At 39.6% G+C, this 13,557-nt stretch overlaps 2 protein-coding genes and 1 non-coding gene across 4 annotated transcripts in view; 1 reads left to right on the top strand and 2 right to left on the bottom strand.

Annotated features, from left to right (window-relative positions):
* LOC106924362 (cilia- and flagella-associated protein 47) overlaps window positions 1–7,567 on the bottom strand; it is a 32,985-nt gene extending 25,418 nt beyond the window's left edge. The window contains exons 1-17 of the mRNA XM_088014594.1: window positions 7,362–7,567; window positions 6,108–6,268; window positions 5,902–6,017; window positions 5,655–5,799; window positions 5,350–5,434; window positions 4,938–5,078; window positions 4,669–4,838; window positions 4,214–4,308; window positions 3,125–3,354; window positions 2,842–3,037; window positions 2,575–2,776; window positions 2,203–2,355; window positions 1,880–2,057; window positions 1,700–1,796; window positions 1,397–1,613; window positions 362–609; window positions 145–278 (exon numbers count right to left, since the gene is read on the bottom strand). Coding sequence (XP_087870720.1) covers window positions 145–278; window positions 362–609; window positions 1,397–1,613; window positions 1,700–1,796; window positions 1,880–2,057; window positions 2,203–2,355; window positions 2,575–2,776; window positions 2,842–3,037; window positions 3,125–3,354; window positions 4,214–4,308; window positions 4,669–4,838; window positions 4,938–5,078; window positions 5,350–5,434; window positions 5,655–5,799; window positions 5,902–6,017; window positions 6,108–6,268; window positions 7,362–7,505 — 2,712 coding nt within the window. The 5' untranslated portion in view covers window positions 7,506–7,567. The remainder of the gene's footprint in view (window positions 1–144; window positions 279–361; window positions 610–1,396; window positions 1,614–1,699; window positions 1,797–1,879; window positions 2,058–2,202; window positions 2,356–2,574; window positions 2,777–2,841; window positions 3,038–3,124; window positions 3,355–4,213; window positions 4,309–4,668; window positions 4,839–4,937; window positions 5,079–5,349; window positions 5,435–5,654; window positions 5,800–5,901; window positions 6,018–6,107; window positions 6,269–7,361) is intronic.
* On the top strand, window positions 4,370–4,441 carry trnad-guc (transfer RNA aspartic acid (anticodon GUC)). The gene has a single exon. It is a non-coding gene; the product is annotated as a tRNA-Asp (tRNA).
* Window positions 7,568–8,377: 810 nt separating the features above from the next.
* nufip1 (nuclear FMR1 interacting protein 1) lies at window positions 8,378–12,112 on the bottom strand. Of its 2 annotated transcripts, none has more exons than XM_014998049.2 (10): window positions 11,759–12,112; window positions 11,518–11,600; window positions 10,949–11,053; window positions 10,810–10,872; window positions 10,660–10,736; window positions 10,485–10,577; window positions 9,984–10,153; window positions 9,755–9,913; window positions 9,420–9,667; window positions 8,378–8,922 (listed from the first exon to the last, which is right to left on the bottom strand). In XM_014998049.2, exons 1-10 carry the CDS (start codon window positions 11,970–11,972, stop codon window positions 8,500–8,502), a joined length of 1,635 nt encoding a protein of 544 aa, XP_014853535.2. In that variant the 5' UTR covers window positions 11,973–12,112; the 3' UTR covers window positions 8,378–8,499. The 2 variants fall into 2 exon arrangements, with proteins under 2 accessions (XP_014853535.2, XP_014853536.2); XM_014998050.2 differs by having other exon boundaries at window positions 9,755–9,877.
* Window positions 12,113–13,557: the final 1,445 nt, after the last annotated feature.

Here is a 13,557-nt window from a genome sequence, read left to right as displayed (position 1 = left end):
CGTTGGTATGTGGCCCAAAATGAAAATGAGTTCGACACCCTGCATCACGGTTAAGCACCTTGTTATGTTTGATGTTTCTTCAATGCTGTAACTCAAATCGGAGCCCAGAAGAAAAAAAAAGTACTTCATGTTAGCGAGACAAACCTTAGCAACACAGTGCAAGCGGTGTTGGCAGGTTCCCTCTTGGACAAACAAGTCAAAGTCTCCCTCGGTAGGGGAATTAAAACCAGGATGCCAATTTATCTCGCAGTCTATTTCCATGTGTGGCTCCACCACACCTGGACAAACGGAGAGCAGACCGTATGAAACAATACTTACATATCAGGAAACCCAAAAAACAACAAAAAAAAGTGGGCTGCACCTGTAGCTGGGCGGATAGAGTACAACAGCAGGCCGCTCTCTGGGATAACTGGCTTCCAGGTGAATTCTGCTACACAGTTGGACATGTTTCGAAGGGTCACTATGCCTCTGTACTCTGACCCTGCGAGCAGCACTGGGTTGGGGGTGAGCACCAGCAGGTTGCTGGACAGCTCCAGAGTCAAGGGGACCACCTCAGCTAGGATTAGGATCTGACCAGGGTGCTGCTGGTTGATGGTGTACCTCAAGGAGCTGGAGAAATGAAAATACAGTCACTGTGATTTGCAGAAGTACTCTCACACACCTCAAACCCGCCCACACTTTTGGAATTTCTCCCAACTACAAACCTCAAGGGATTTCACTGAGATTTCATGTGAAAGACCGATCCAAAGTGAGGCCGGGCGATTTTAAATAGATTTTATTGATCAAATTTTAGATTTAATTTGAGCATCTCACAAACGCACTCCTCGGGGTTTCCACGGTTCGCGGTGATGTCGACACGCCCCAGGCGGCCATCTTGTTTGTCAAGCTTGTTTTACAGCTTCTGTTTATTTGGACTTTGAATTTTTTACGATGGAATATTAGGGCCAGGCATAGGTCATGACATTTTTAACTCCGAGAATAAAAATCACAGTTTTACAAGAATACAGCTGTAGCAATATGAGAATAAAGTCATACGACAGTACAGTCAAAATAATTCAAGAATAAAGCATTACAATTAGAATTAAGTCATAATATTAAGAGAATGAAGGAATAATTTTATGAAAACTCCAGCATGAAAAATAAAAAATTAAACAAGGAATGTTGAGCCTCTTGTGAAGTTATTACTTCGGTATCAATTTTACAGACAAGCTAAGACTTAAAATTCGAACACAACAGAATCAAATTGTTATCAGTAGCAGGACTTTGAAACGATTGAGTGTATTTGGAAGACAGAGTCACACGCACTGAGCTGGTAACATTCGACCGTGATGATCCTAAAAGTTTTTTTTTTTTTTTTTTTTTTTCAATCCATTGTCTGAAAAGAAAAAGAACTAGCCTTTTGAAGTGGCCAAGCACCATGCTCTGAAACGTCAGGGGCACGATGCTGTGGAAGAAGGGAGGCAAGACTTGGGACAGCATTGAGGAGCCCTGCAGCTCAACGCAGTCCACCTCCAGCTCAACCCAGATGTGCACCGGCAGGCGATTGACGAGATGCACGTTCGTAGCGCACACTGAATGCAGAGCCACTCTGCCGAAGTTCACCGATGAGGGAGCTGTTTGAAAAGAGGGACATTTTATTAATATTGCTTAGACACATTCATTTCTGCTCTGTCGATGGTTTGGAAAAATAAAATCCTACTTATGTCGACGTGGTAGAACTCCAAAGGATTCAGAGTCCTCCTACAGTCTGCCACCTGCTGCCTGGTAGATGGAACTGTATTCACTGCTTCGAAAATCTGCAAAGAGTGCATGAGAAAATGTAAACAAAACGCACATACATAAAAGAAAGATATAACTGAATTAGATATCATTGAGTCACTTTGTATCTAACCTGATTGTCCCCGCTGTTTGTAATTTCACAAAAGTGTTTTGAACTGTAACTAGGGTTCACGTCTGAGTTCTTGGTGCTGTTCAGGTTTGTGATGCTGAACTCAGGAGGAACTAGTCCATTATGTGTATCAATCTCAAGGACGTCGTCATTCCCAGTCTGTGGCTGCCTAAAACCAAATCACATAATCAAGTTGAATTGTGTGGCTCTACAGTAGAAACTGAGAAAATAAAAATGTTCTCTTCAAATTTAAAGAATACGTGTTTTCCTCAAAGGAAAACTAAAATGTAAACTGTAGAGTTTGCAAAGTAAACCTCTCCCCGGTCTTCGCATACCGTCTTTGATTAAGTTGTTTGATAAAGTTCATGTAAATCTGCTGGTTGCGCTGTCTCAGCTCTTCCTCTTCCTTAGTGAAAGCGTAGGTGGGGTCCACGTAGTTGTGGCGTCGCACTCCGGTAAAAATGGTCCTAAACAATGTCAAAACAACAACAAAAAAAAGAAAACATTGGTAAACTTTGGTAAAACACAGAAAACACACACACTAAAAACATCCAAAATGTATTTTTCTCCCTTGCTGTAAGAGTTCCTTTTAAAAAGGTTTTGCCTTTCCAAACTCAAAGTTCCAGAAACCACAGGTTATAAAAGGTTTGATACAGTTTCCAGAAGTGTGGCTCATTCATCTCTACCTGTATTGTGCGTGTGGTGATACTGGTCTGATGCTCGCGGGGCGATCGTTGGGGAAAGCCAGGAACTCGTCTATATCTGTGACTGGGCGCATCTCCCTGCGATGCTTGTGTAGCTTTGCGGCGGCAATACGGCCCAACATGCTGCAGTGATCCAGCTCTTTCAACCGGACGCAGGGCCGTAACCCAATGGGACACTTTAGAGCTGCAGCGACACAGGAGGTCATTTCTGTTTCTGCAACACAATCGTCATTAGTGTGTAACACTCACCAGAATGGAGTTGTGGTTGTGGTGGGGGTATCCTCACACTGTCACATATTGCAGATAGGTGGAGCAATATTGTGTGGAAGCAGCCGACTTCGTTGGAGCTGCCGTCTTTCTGAGACGCAACCCAACCTAGGACGTCTACCTTCTGACGCACATGGAAGGTTCCCTGCTGCCGTGCATTAAAAGTCAAAACTACATCCTGGAGAAGATGGGGGTGAGGGGGAAGCTCCTCTGTTAAAACTGCAGGGGTTTATAAAGCACCACCTAAAGCTGCCGACCGTCTCACCTGGTACTGCCCAGGGGCAATGGTTCCCGTTGGTGGATGGGCAGTAAAGTGTGCTAACTTGCGAAAGCGGAATCTGATTGGAAGTTGAGGGCAGTGGTTCTGGAGCACGCACAGAAGATCTGAATGCTGGCCCATTGCACAGTGGGAGAAATCAAACGTGTCAGAGGGTGAGGGAACCAGAGCCACGGGGATTCCAGAACCGGTTACTGCCACCTCCACGCTGCTGTCAACTAAATTAAAACAATAAGCTTCATTAAGGCAATCAGTCCCCATTTGTTCTGATCCTCTTTAATTTTTGGAATATACTAGGAATGCATTTTAACATTCAGTCTGTAGAAAAATCTGTGCTCTGTTCAGACATTAAGATGGTATATTGATACTTCTTACAGATTTGACACAACTTTCCAGTATCACAACAACCGTATCAACATGCTAGTAAAAGCCATTAACATTAGCTTTGTAACTAAAGTTAGCTTCTTAGCTAATTTTGATATAAAAGCAAAGCTTAACATACCAAATGGAGTGAGTCAGTTTGAGCCAACATGAGAGTGGTGGTAGCCTACATGTCATTGACAGCATTTTAGCTAAATATAACATTTTAGCTCATTTGGGTTAGACAGTTTACATTACTGGATGGAGTAACACAATATTAGTCAACATGCTAGCATGCTACTGACATAATTTTAGTTAACGTTAGCATTTTAGATCATTTTAGCTCAAGCGCTATTATTTACATATGGTAGAGAGTAAGACAAAGTTTGTTAACATGCCAGTAATACCCCTCATGATAGTGACATAATTGTAGCTAACCTGTAGATAATTTTACTATAAAAGTAAACCTTAAGATACTGCATGGTACAAGTCAATGTTATAGAACACAGGGATTTTAGCAAACTTTAGCATTTTAGTTAACTTTAGTTTATACACCCCTTTATTAGATGGAGCATGTAACTTAGTCAACATGATGGGCTTTGAAACTCAAACTTGAGGCCCACAGAACCTAACTTGGCATTAGATTCATGCAGCATAATAGCCCTTTTTAGTCCAGTCCTCAATAACAATTTCAGCACCGTTTTCCTGTGGGAGTACCTGTAGGTTGAGTGAAGCCATGTTTGCAGCTCACAATATCAAACAGGAGAAACAGACAGTAGTCCTGTCGCCCAGGTGAAGTACTACGCCACCCCCTGTCAAGCAGAGCACATGGAAACTGTGAAATACAGATACGGATTTCTTGTTGCTACCAGCTCCTCGTTAGTATAGTGGTGAGTATCCCCGCCTGTCACGCGGGAGACCGGGGTTCGATTCCCCGACGGGGAGTAACATTTATTTTTCTTAAATTATTATTTTTTTCATTATTATGCTTTCTTATCCCTTTGATGCTTTTAAAGTAGGTCAATCCTGATCAACGTACATGCATTGCCTTGAATTAATATTATCAATCTACTGATACTATAAACTAAAACTAAAACTATATGAGCTAACACAAAATCTTTCCTTTACATGAATTTCCAACAAGTCTTTGTAGTGTTTTAGGTCAAATGTACCTCCTGGGCTTGGGACTGAATCGTACTGCCACTGTGGTAGTGTTATAAGGACTCAGTCGACCATGTGCAGGCACACACTCCACGACCTGGAAAGCAGAATGCCTGGTTGAGCTGCAGTTCTTCATTCTCTCCAGCAGGGTGGTGCCTGTGCTCTTCTGAAGGTCTGTTCCCTGCAAACACAGTAGGAACACTGAATAAGACAATGTTTTTGGTCTCCGTCTGCACTCCCTCGCCCCCTTGCAAAATAGAGAGGTTGTTTTCAAACTCACTGCCTCAATACCAGCAGTTTTATCCATCAGCAGGCAGACCCAGTCACAAGAAATGGGAGAGTTATTTCTTAGTAGCACTTTCTTCTCGCTGAAGGCCCCAAAGTAGACAGGTCCAAACCACAAACAGGGAAGGGGGAAGCCCTACAACATGTTCAAGCAATTAAAACAGAAATGTTAATAATAATAATAATAATAATAATAATAATAATAATAATAATAATAATAATAATAATAATAATAATAATAATATTTTTAAGATTTACAGTTTACAGTGTCTTAGAAAAGAATTTAAACTACATACATTTTTCCTGCGGTCACATTTCGATGTAAAAATCACCACACCACATCTAGCATTTTGTATTTTGCATGTAACACCGTCATTCTATCTATGTGTGACTTTGAATCAATGTACCTGCACGTCAGAAACCTCAAGATGCTGCTCCACCACTTCAGCCTTGATACTGAGAACAACATCTGGACAATCCTGGAGCATCACCCTCAGGAAGAAATATGCCAAGATCACAGTTGTCATTATCCAGTTTGAGTAGAGACCGAAATACAATTTCAGCAGACAAAAATGTCTAATAGATAGTTAATTATAGAAGCTACATCACTTAATTTTTTTTTTTAAATAAATGACCTTCTAAATAGTTTCTGATTCTTGTAATACATGCTAAATATTCACAGTAATGACTGTTGGTGGTTTTAATAACATACAGAGCCTCTTCAGCAATAAGCCCAGGTCTGTCCACACGCAGTTCTGCTGTCAACCACAAGGTGGTGCCAGCTTCTATGATTCCGTGTGACGGCAAGAACTTGAGGGAGAACGATTCACTCCTTTCATACTTCACTTTGAATCGACCTTCAGCAGTAACACACACACACATACACAAATGTATACAGCCTGGATGACTATCATAGTGCCATAAAATATCACCTGTCAAATAACAAACACCTGACTTACCAGGTGCTGATCCGTTGTTGAGAATTGGATGCATTTTGTTGACCACTCGACTGCCGGCGACAAGGCATCCAAAGTCTAGCAATGAGTCCATGATTAAAGAGGGAAACCTGGGAAGTCTGCAGTCAGAGACGCAGCATTACTAGCACCGAAAACACAATTGACAAGTGTGGCTGAAAACAGCTTTTCCAACTTAGAGAACTTCGTACCCTGTTACTGGAACTTCGAGGATCTCCTCCTCGTCTATACATATCCGAATGGAGTCTTTGACCTCCTCCTTCTCAGTGACTGGAGAGAACTCCAGGGTGCCTCTAATACAAAATCCCGGTGGCAAAAACCAAGGTCGACCCAATCTGATTAATTTAAAGATCTTTAGGGAAAGAGAAGTCAAAGAGAAAAATATATCATTAGGTGCAGATGAGTTGAAAGTGGTGCCACACCACTGGAACATTTTCAAATCTTTGCCTTTACAACCACAGACCTAAACACTGTATATAACATTGCTTACAATGCCATATACACTGTGTACACATTGTATACATTGCATACAATGTATGCAAAACTTTTTGCATTTACTAAAACTAGATTTTAGTTATGGTATGCTAAAATGTAGTAATTAAAAAAGTACTTTTCGAAAGCTCTCATTGTTTGCTCAGTGGTTGTGAAACGAAGACTGAACTGGACTGTTTCTTTCTCATTTGTTTTAGTAAAAAAAAGTTTATATTAAATAACGTCCGAAAACTCTTCATATTTTTATTGTTTTAACAGCAAATTTCATAAATATGCAAAAAATATAACCCAGTTAATACAATAAATGTGCATCTATATCCGTAGTAGCATAGTTGACCATTTTGCAACTCATGAAATTGATCAGCTTTGAAAGAAACCCAGCCAGCATGCCTAGGTGGGCCCCATGTGGGGGAAAGGAGGGCTGATATATGGGTCCCATATGGGTTTGTCCGGGGGTTCCACAGCCCCCTATGTGGGCTGTGGCCCTATATGGGCAAACCCATGTGGGGCCATCATGCAACCCGCGGACAAACCCATATGGGACCCATATGGCCTGCCCTCCTTTTCCCCACATGGGGCCCACCTAGGCATGCTGGCAGGGAAAAATGAGGTTAATCACATTTAATTCAATATTTAATAAAGAGAACTTTTTCGCATGTCGCTGGGTTGGGCAATGTTTGTAAATGCATACTTTAAAACTACTTTTTGCATTTACTTAAGTTATGTTTGATACATCAAGCCAATAACAATAACAACAATTTGTTACAAAGAAACGTCTGAAGCGGCAAATACTTCGAGAAGCTTACTTCTTATTCGATGTAAGCTAGCGAACTCCGTCATTTTGTTGTAATTGGCTGGTTAATTAACTAGCAACAATATGCATATTTGGTAAATGCTCAACATTTATTAATTCATAACCACATTTCATTCCCAAATACCTGTAAATACGTTACCTTCAGCGCTGGCTTTTCAACAAATATCTTCCTGGATATTTTCCCAATATTTGTAATCGAGACTGCCTTCTTGTAAACTTCCCCAACTTTCATATCCTTGAATTCTAGAAACGGGGGTTCCACTCGAATACCCTTTGAAGACATAATGAGTGCCTCTGCAATTATAATGCAGCTAAAGTCACAGAAGAAAGTAATTGCTTTTATAGCCGCGGAACAATGGCGTACTTAATTCAGTTTGTTGACCCATACGCCGTTAGTCAACTTCACCGTTGCTACCCAGACATGAATAGTGAGAGCTCAGGTGGTTTCTAGGATACTGCGCATGCTTGTTTTTTCCTCCTTGGCCAGCACAGGGGGGCGGAGCAGCCTCTGTCACTGCACTACTTCCAATGGCCTCTTGACTTGTTGAGTCGAGTTTTACTTAAACACTGTATATCAAGCATACACCAATTATAAACCAAATGTTGCCACATTGTATTAAAAAGTATTGCATCAAACACTACTCATGTCTTTCAAGGAAGACTGTGGAATCGGAACAAGCTACCTTAATTTAGTACTTCAGCTCCCAATCATTATAGCCTTTACTGACAGACTAAGGATTATAATTGTTCTTTCTCCGTTGTGAAATCGTGAAAGAAAAATTAAGTTTTCTCCATAGCACACATGGTCAAAGCCATTCATACACATTAAATACAGATGACCACAGCAGGCCAATAATAAAAAAAATGTTTGCATCATTATGCTGAGGATTTGTTTTTCTTAATACTAAAAGATACTTTTAGATTCAGTATAGTTGGTAAAGTATTTTGGGTTCATTTCTATGTAATTAAGTAATGGAAGTTTGGTGAAAGTTATTCAGTTTGAAAAGTATGTTTGAAAGAAAAATGTCCAAAACCATCAAACTTTAAACCTACCATGAGTGTGAAACCGCGGGAGAGTTTGTTCTATAAAGTTGTTTCCCTGGACAATCATAATGGACTTTGTATACCCCGTTATAAAAATTCACAGTTGATCAATTTTGTAAGTAAACTTATTTATTCTACAACAAAATGAAAAGTTCCACTTACAACAAAAAGCAACAAAATGACTCTCTTTACAAGAAAAATAATTATATACTTCAACCTAATGTCTTAAAAAATTATTTCAAAGAACAGCCATCCATTTCCCATATTTCATCATCATAGACATTAGATTTAGATATATTATTTGTGCTGGTGGGATCTTGACCGCTGTGGGCCGTGGCAGTCTTTTCTTCAATACTTTGGACAGACTCTCTAGAACTTTCTTCAGTTCTTTCAGCAGATTCACTGCCTAAACCTTCAATATCTCTGCTGTCCGGGACAATTAGAGTTTCAAAATGTCTCTCATCGTGAACATTGGAGTCTGATCGGGACACGGGCTCTTCTTCAAGTTCACTGGTTGCAGAAACTGTCAGGTTTTCCTGATTTATCCCCTCTCGGTCCTGAGATCCGTTTTCCAGCCCGAAAAAGTGGTTGCGGACAACATATCGTACACACTGCAGCAGAACATTCCTCTCGTGGCGGATGTCTGGGGCCAGTAACTACACAGAGGGGGAAATAAAAACAGTAATAAGTTAAGTGATAATGAATATTTTGATGGATGGGCAATGGAGCGAATTAGACTGAAAATGACATTTGTTTCAGACGTACCAATCATGTTCGTTCAGATCTACAACTTTGTAAAGCTATGACCTCCTAATGCCAATTTCAGCTAATTCCAATTTCTCTCCAAGAACTACAATTACAAGAGTTTTTACTACAACTTACTCTATTTTATTTGCCCTTAAACTTAGTAAGGGCTAATGTCTGTTATTATGGGGGTGATAGCCCTACAAAGGCAAATAGCGATTAGCCTTTTTAGTAAGGGTAATATAAGATGTTAAAAAGTTTTTAGCATCATATACTAGTCATTGTATATGATGCACCAACCAGCCAATCAGTAATAATGATGTTCAAAGTGAAACCTCTTTTTGACCAAACAGAAGCTTTGTTGGTGCAGCTCTTAAATTTATGGTAGTTTTATGTCATATGAAAATACCATTTCCAGTAAAGTTGCGCGGCGTGATTGAGGCGTGTCTCTGCATCTTTGTCCCCTTCCTCCTCTCCTCCCTCCTCTTCCTCTTCTCTCATTCCACATGCCGGGGCCAGAGGTTGGTTGAGGAACTGTCTGAGCCTCGCTGGGCTTTTCCACATGTTTAGACTGACTGTCCTCGGAAGTTGGCGTCCTTTTGTTTAGCAGGGTCTCGTTTTCTCTGACAACTTGTTTGGCTCTCAGAACGGGGACATCTACAGAAAGCAAAGATCTGGTTAAACACAGAAGAACTACAGAAAGACACCGTCTAGAATTTGTCTGGAAGAAACCTAGAAGCGTACCTTCTGGCTCCTCGTCGCTTTCACTCATAGAACCGTAGCTGGCCAGTAATGACCCAAGGGCTGAGCTCATCTGTTTCGGGGCCACAACCAGGCCAGCCGTACTGGACTCCTCTTTGTCTGAATCTGGGAGGAAACCAGAAACAGAGCCAACATCTGTAACTAAAACTGTCATTAGTGGATTTACTTCTAAAAATTCACCATCAAACCATTAGCTTACTTATTTACTAACCTTGGTCAGTACTGGCCAGCACTCCCAGTGGATCTCCCCCCGTGGAAAGATGGTTGAGTGGTTTGGGGGTCTCTGCAGCAGTGCCATTTAATGGGAGGGGCCCTCTGTTACCCCAACCATGACCTCGACCTCTGCCTCTGCCTCTCCCTCTGCCTCTGCCTCTCATGCGCCTGAGAACAAATATTAAAGTATATATATGCATTTTTACAGATCTAAAGTGTCTTACTTAAAACAATAAGAAAAAGAACTGGACTGTTATTCACTGACTCCCAAAGAACAACATCCAAGTTATTGAGATCATTGGCTAAGTTTCCAAGTTAAGAGTTTTGATAATCTTTAAAAAATACCTATCGTAACCGAGCCAAATTTGAAAGTCAACCTTTTTTTACTACTTGATGCAAAAGTATCTCAACAAAGTTTTTAAATTGGCCTCGAATTTTCCAAGAAAAGACAATTTGCAGTTTCCATCAGATATTAGCAAGAGACGATGCCCATATTCACCCAAACTGAGTCGTTTCAAGAACGCCTCCGATCTGCTCCCGCACCTCCATGACTCTTTTCTTCCTCTCGATATTCTGAATTGTCGGGTAGTTTCTGCACATAAAACAAATCGGAATCCGGTTAGAGAACAGGAACTAAAGGTGGCAAAATATCTCAAAATCGCATGCAAACTAACTTGCGCCTCTCCTCTCTCCATTTAGCAATCTCTTCTGGAGTATCCAGCTTGATTCTTTTGGCCCCTGGTGCGTGGCTCTGTTTTTAGAACATATGTACACGTTAGAAAGAAGAAAACATTAAGTGATGCTCAAGGACGTAGCCTACGCACGTTCTCCCAGTGAATGGCAACCAGCTTTACATGAGCCATGAAGTTGCAGTCAGGTACAGAACACTGTGGATGATATTTCATACAACGATCGGTTATGATTCGGATGTTATCCAGAAAGTGACCAGTGGCAGATAAATACCTTGACATGCTGCAAAACGTGTTCGTCGTATTTCTGCTGGTTCTTAAAGCCCCGGTCACAGGTGTCGCAGTAATGGGGAAACTCCGGCTCCTTCCTGTTTCTTTGCTGTGAATTCAATGAAAGATCCAAATAAAGAGAAAAGATGCTATTATGCTCGCAAAAGTACTCATATACGCTTTGGTTTTTTTTTTACATATTTTCTGACGTCACAACCTAAAACTTTTTATTTTATGTGATGGAACAACAGATTTGTAAATATTTGTAAAGTGGAAGGACAAACAGTTCATGAAATCTGAATCAGCAAAATTATTTTTCTTTAGTGCAGAGGGCACCAAAATGCCTTCCAGTCCAAGGGGCCCAAATCCTTGTAAATCCGGGCCTGGATATCAGAGCAAGAAGGGCTGAAAACATTTAGAAAACCTTGTATCCTATTTATTTAAATTTAAGTATGACAAAATATCCATGTTTGGGTTTACGTAAGACCAAATGAGAAAAAGTTCAAAAAGTGATGGATATTTTTTTTAAAGTCACTGAAGTTAATACAGATTTTTTTAAAATAAACAAATAACCTTTTTGCCTTGATAGGGAGGTCTGTAGTTCTGTCTGCCACCGGGATATCCAGCTTGACACCACTCACCGCCAAAATGCTGATCTGAGAAGAAATCCACGATCAGACAACTTTCATGCGAATCAATCCTAAAATGTTTACAAGTTAAAGAGGCAAACATTTGCTGTTATTAATAGGCCTACCAGATCATAGCTGGGGAACTGGACTCAAACGCTGAAATACAAACTGTATAATACACGTACTGAATTGTGGTTTAGGTCCATAGTAAGCAGGTCCATTCGCTTGGCTGTGATAGTAGCCGCCTTGGCCCCAGCTGGGCTCAAAGGGCGTTTGTCCCCAGCTCCACATGCTGGAGTGGAAGCTGCTGGAGCGGGGCTGCTGCTGCTGCGGCTGCTGTATGAAGTTCGGTGGAGGACAGCTGAAGTCCGGGGGAGGGTAGCGTTCAGATTCACTCATTTCTGTCGGTCGGTCACTTTTTATTTAGCCGCTGTTGGTAATGTTTAGCAAAACTCTACTAAAAGTTTTCCTCCGCGTACCCCTTCTGAGCGCACATGCTCTTTCTGGAGTTCGTCACTTCCGTGTCAACAGGAAAGACACTGTGCTACGTTCAAAGATGTCGGAAATCGAAACTCTATTGAAGCTTCTCGCGAAGCAATTCATGGACACAGACAAAAATAGTTTAATTTAATCAAGATTTCGAGTATGTTAACAAATTAAATTGCAGGGTTTTTCGTCAGACGGTTACCAAAATACTAGTGTGATAGTGTGATCATGCTTTTTATATATATATAAAAAGCATATCCTTGTAAATATATATATGTATATATGTGGTGGATGTAGCAATACCAAGTGACAACAACATCAGGAAAAAGGAGCACGAGAAACTGGAGAAATACCAGGGCCTCAGAGAGGAACTGGAGAAGGCCTGGAAGGTGAAGACCACAGTGGTGCCTGTGGTCATCGGGGCCCTCGGGGCAGTCACCCCCAAACTGGAGCAGTGGCTCAAACAGATCCCAGGAACAACATCAGACATCTCAGTCCAGAAATGTGCAGTTCTAGGCACAGCCAAGATACTGCGCAGAACCCTCAAGCTCCCAGGCCTCTGGTAGAGGACCCCAGCTCAGAGGATGAAAGAGACCACCCGCAGAGGGTGAGAAGGGAATTTTTATATATATATATATATATATATATATATATATATATATATATATATATATATATATATATATATATATATATATATATATATATATTTAACTTTCAAAAGTTAAATGACTACTGAACATTGAGTGGAATATTTCAACCTTTTGTTTAATGTGTTCTGGACTGAGAAGATGTCTGATGTTGTTCCTGGGATCTGTTTATATATTATATATATATATATATATATATATATATATATATATATATATATATATATATATATATATATATATATATATATATATATATATATATATATATATATATATATATATATATATATACACACACACACACACACACACACTGCTCAAAAAAATAAAGGGAACACTCAAATAACACATCCTAGATCTTAATGAATGAAATATTCTCATTGAATACTTTGTTCTGTACAAAGTTGAATGTGCTGACAACAAAATCACACAAAAATCATCAATGGAAATCAAATTTATTAACCAATGGAGGCCTGGATTTGGAGCCACACACAAAATTAAAGTGAAATGTTCCCTTTATTTTTTTGAGCAGTATATTATATATATATATATATAGATATATATATATATATATATATATATATATATATATATATATATATATATATATATATAGATAGATAGATAGATAGATAGATAGATAGATAGATAGATAGATAGATATCTATATCTATATCTATATATATATAATTTTTATTTTATTTTATTTTATATCCAAAGATCCAAATATGGTTAATAGTGATTAATAATAATAATAATAATAATAATAATAATAATAATAATAATAATAATAATAATAATAATAATAATAATAATAATAATAATAATAATTGCAAAGGAGCGCT

Source organism: Poecilia mexicana, unplaced genomic scaffold (genome assembly GCF_051168715.1).
Source record: "Poecilia mexicana isolate PSO_F unplaced genomic scaffold, ASM5116871v1 scaffold_2, whole genome shotgun sequence".
Taxonomy (NCBI): Eukaryota; Metazoa; Chordata; class Actinopteri; order Cyprinodontiformes; family Poeciliidae; genus Poecilia; species Poecilia mexicana.
This window is presented reverse-complemented; position numbering and strand designations above follow the sequence as displayed.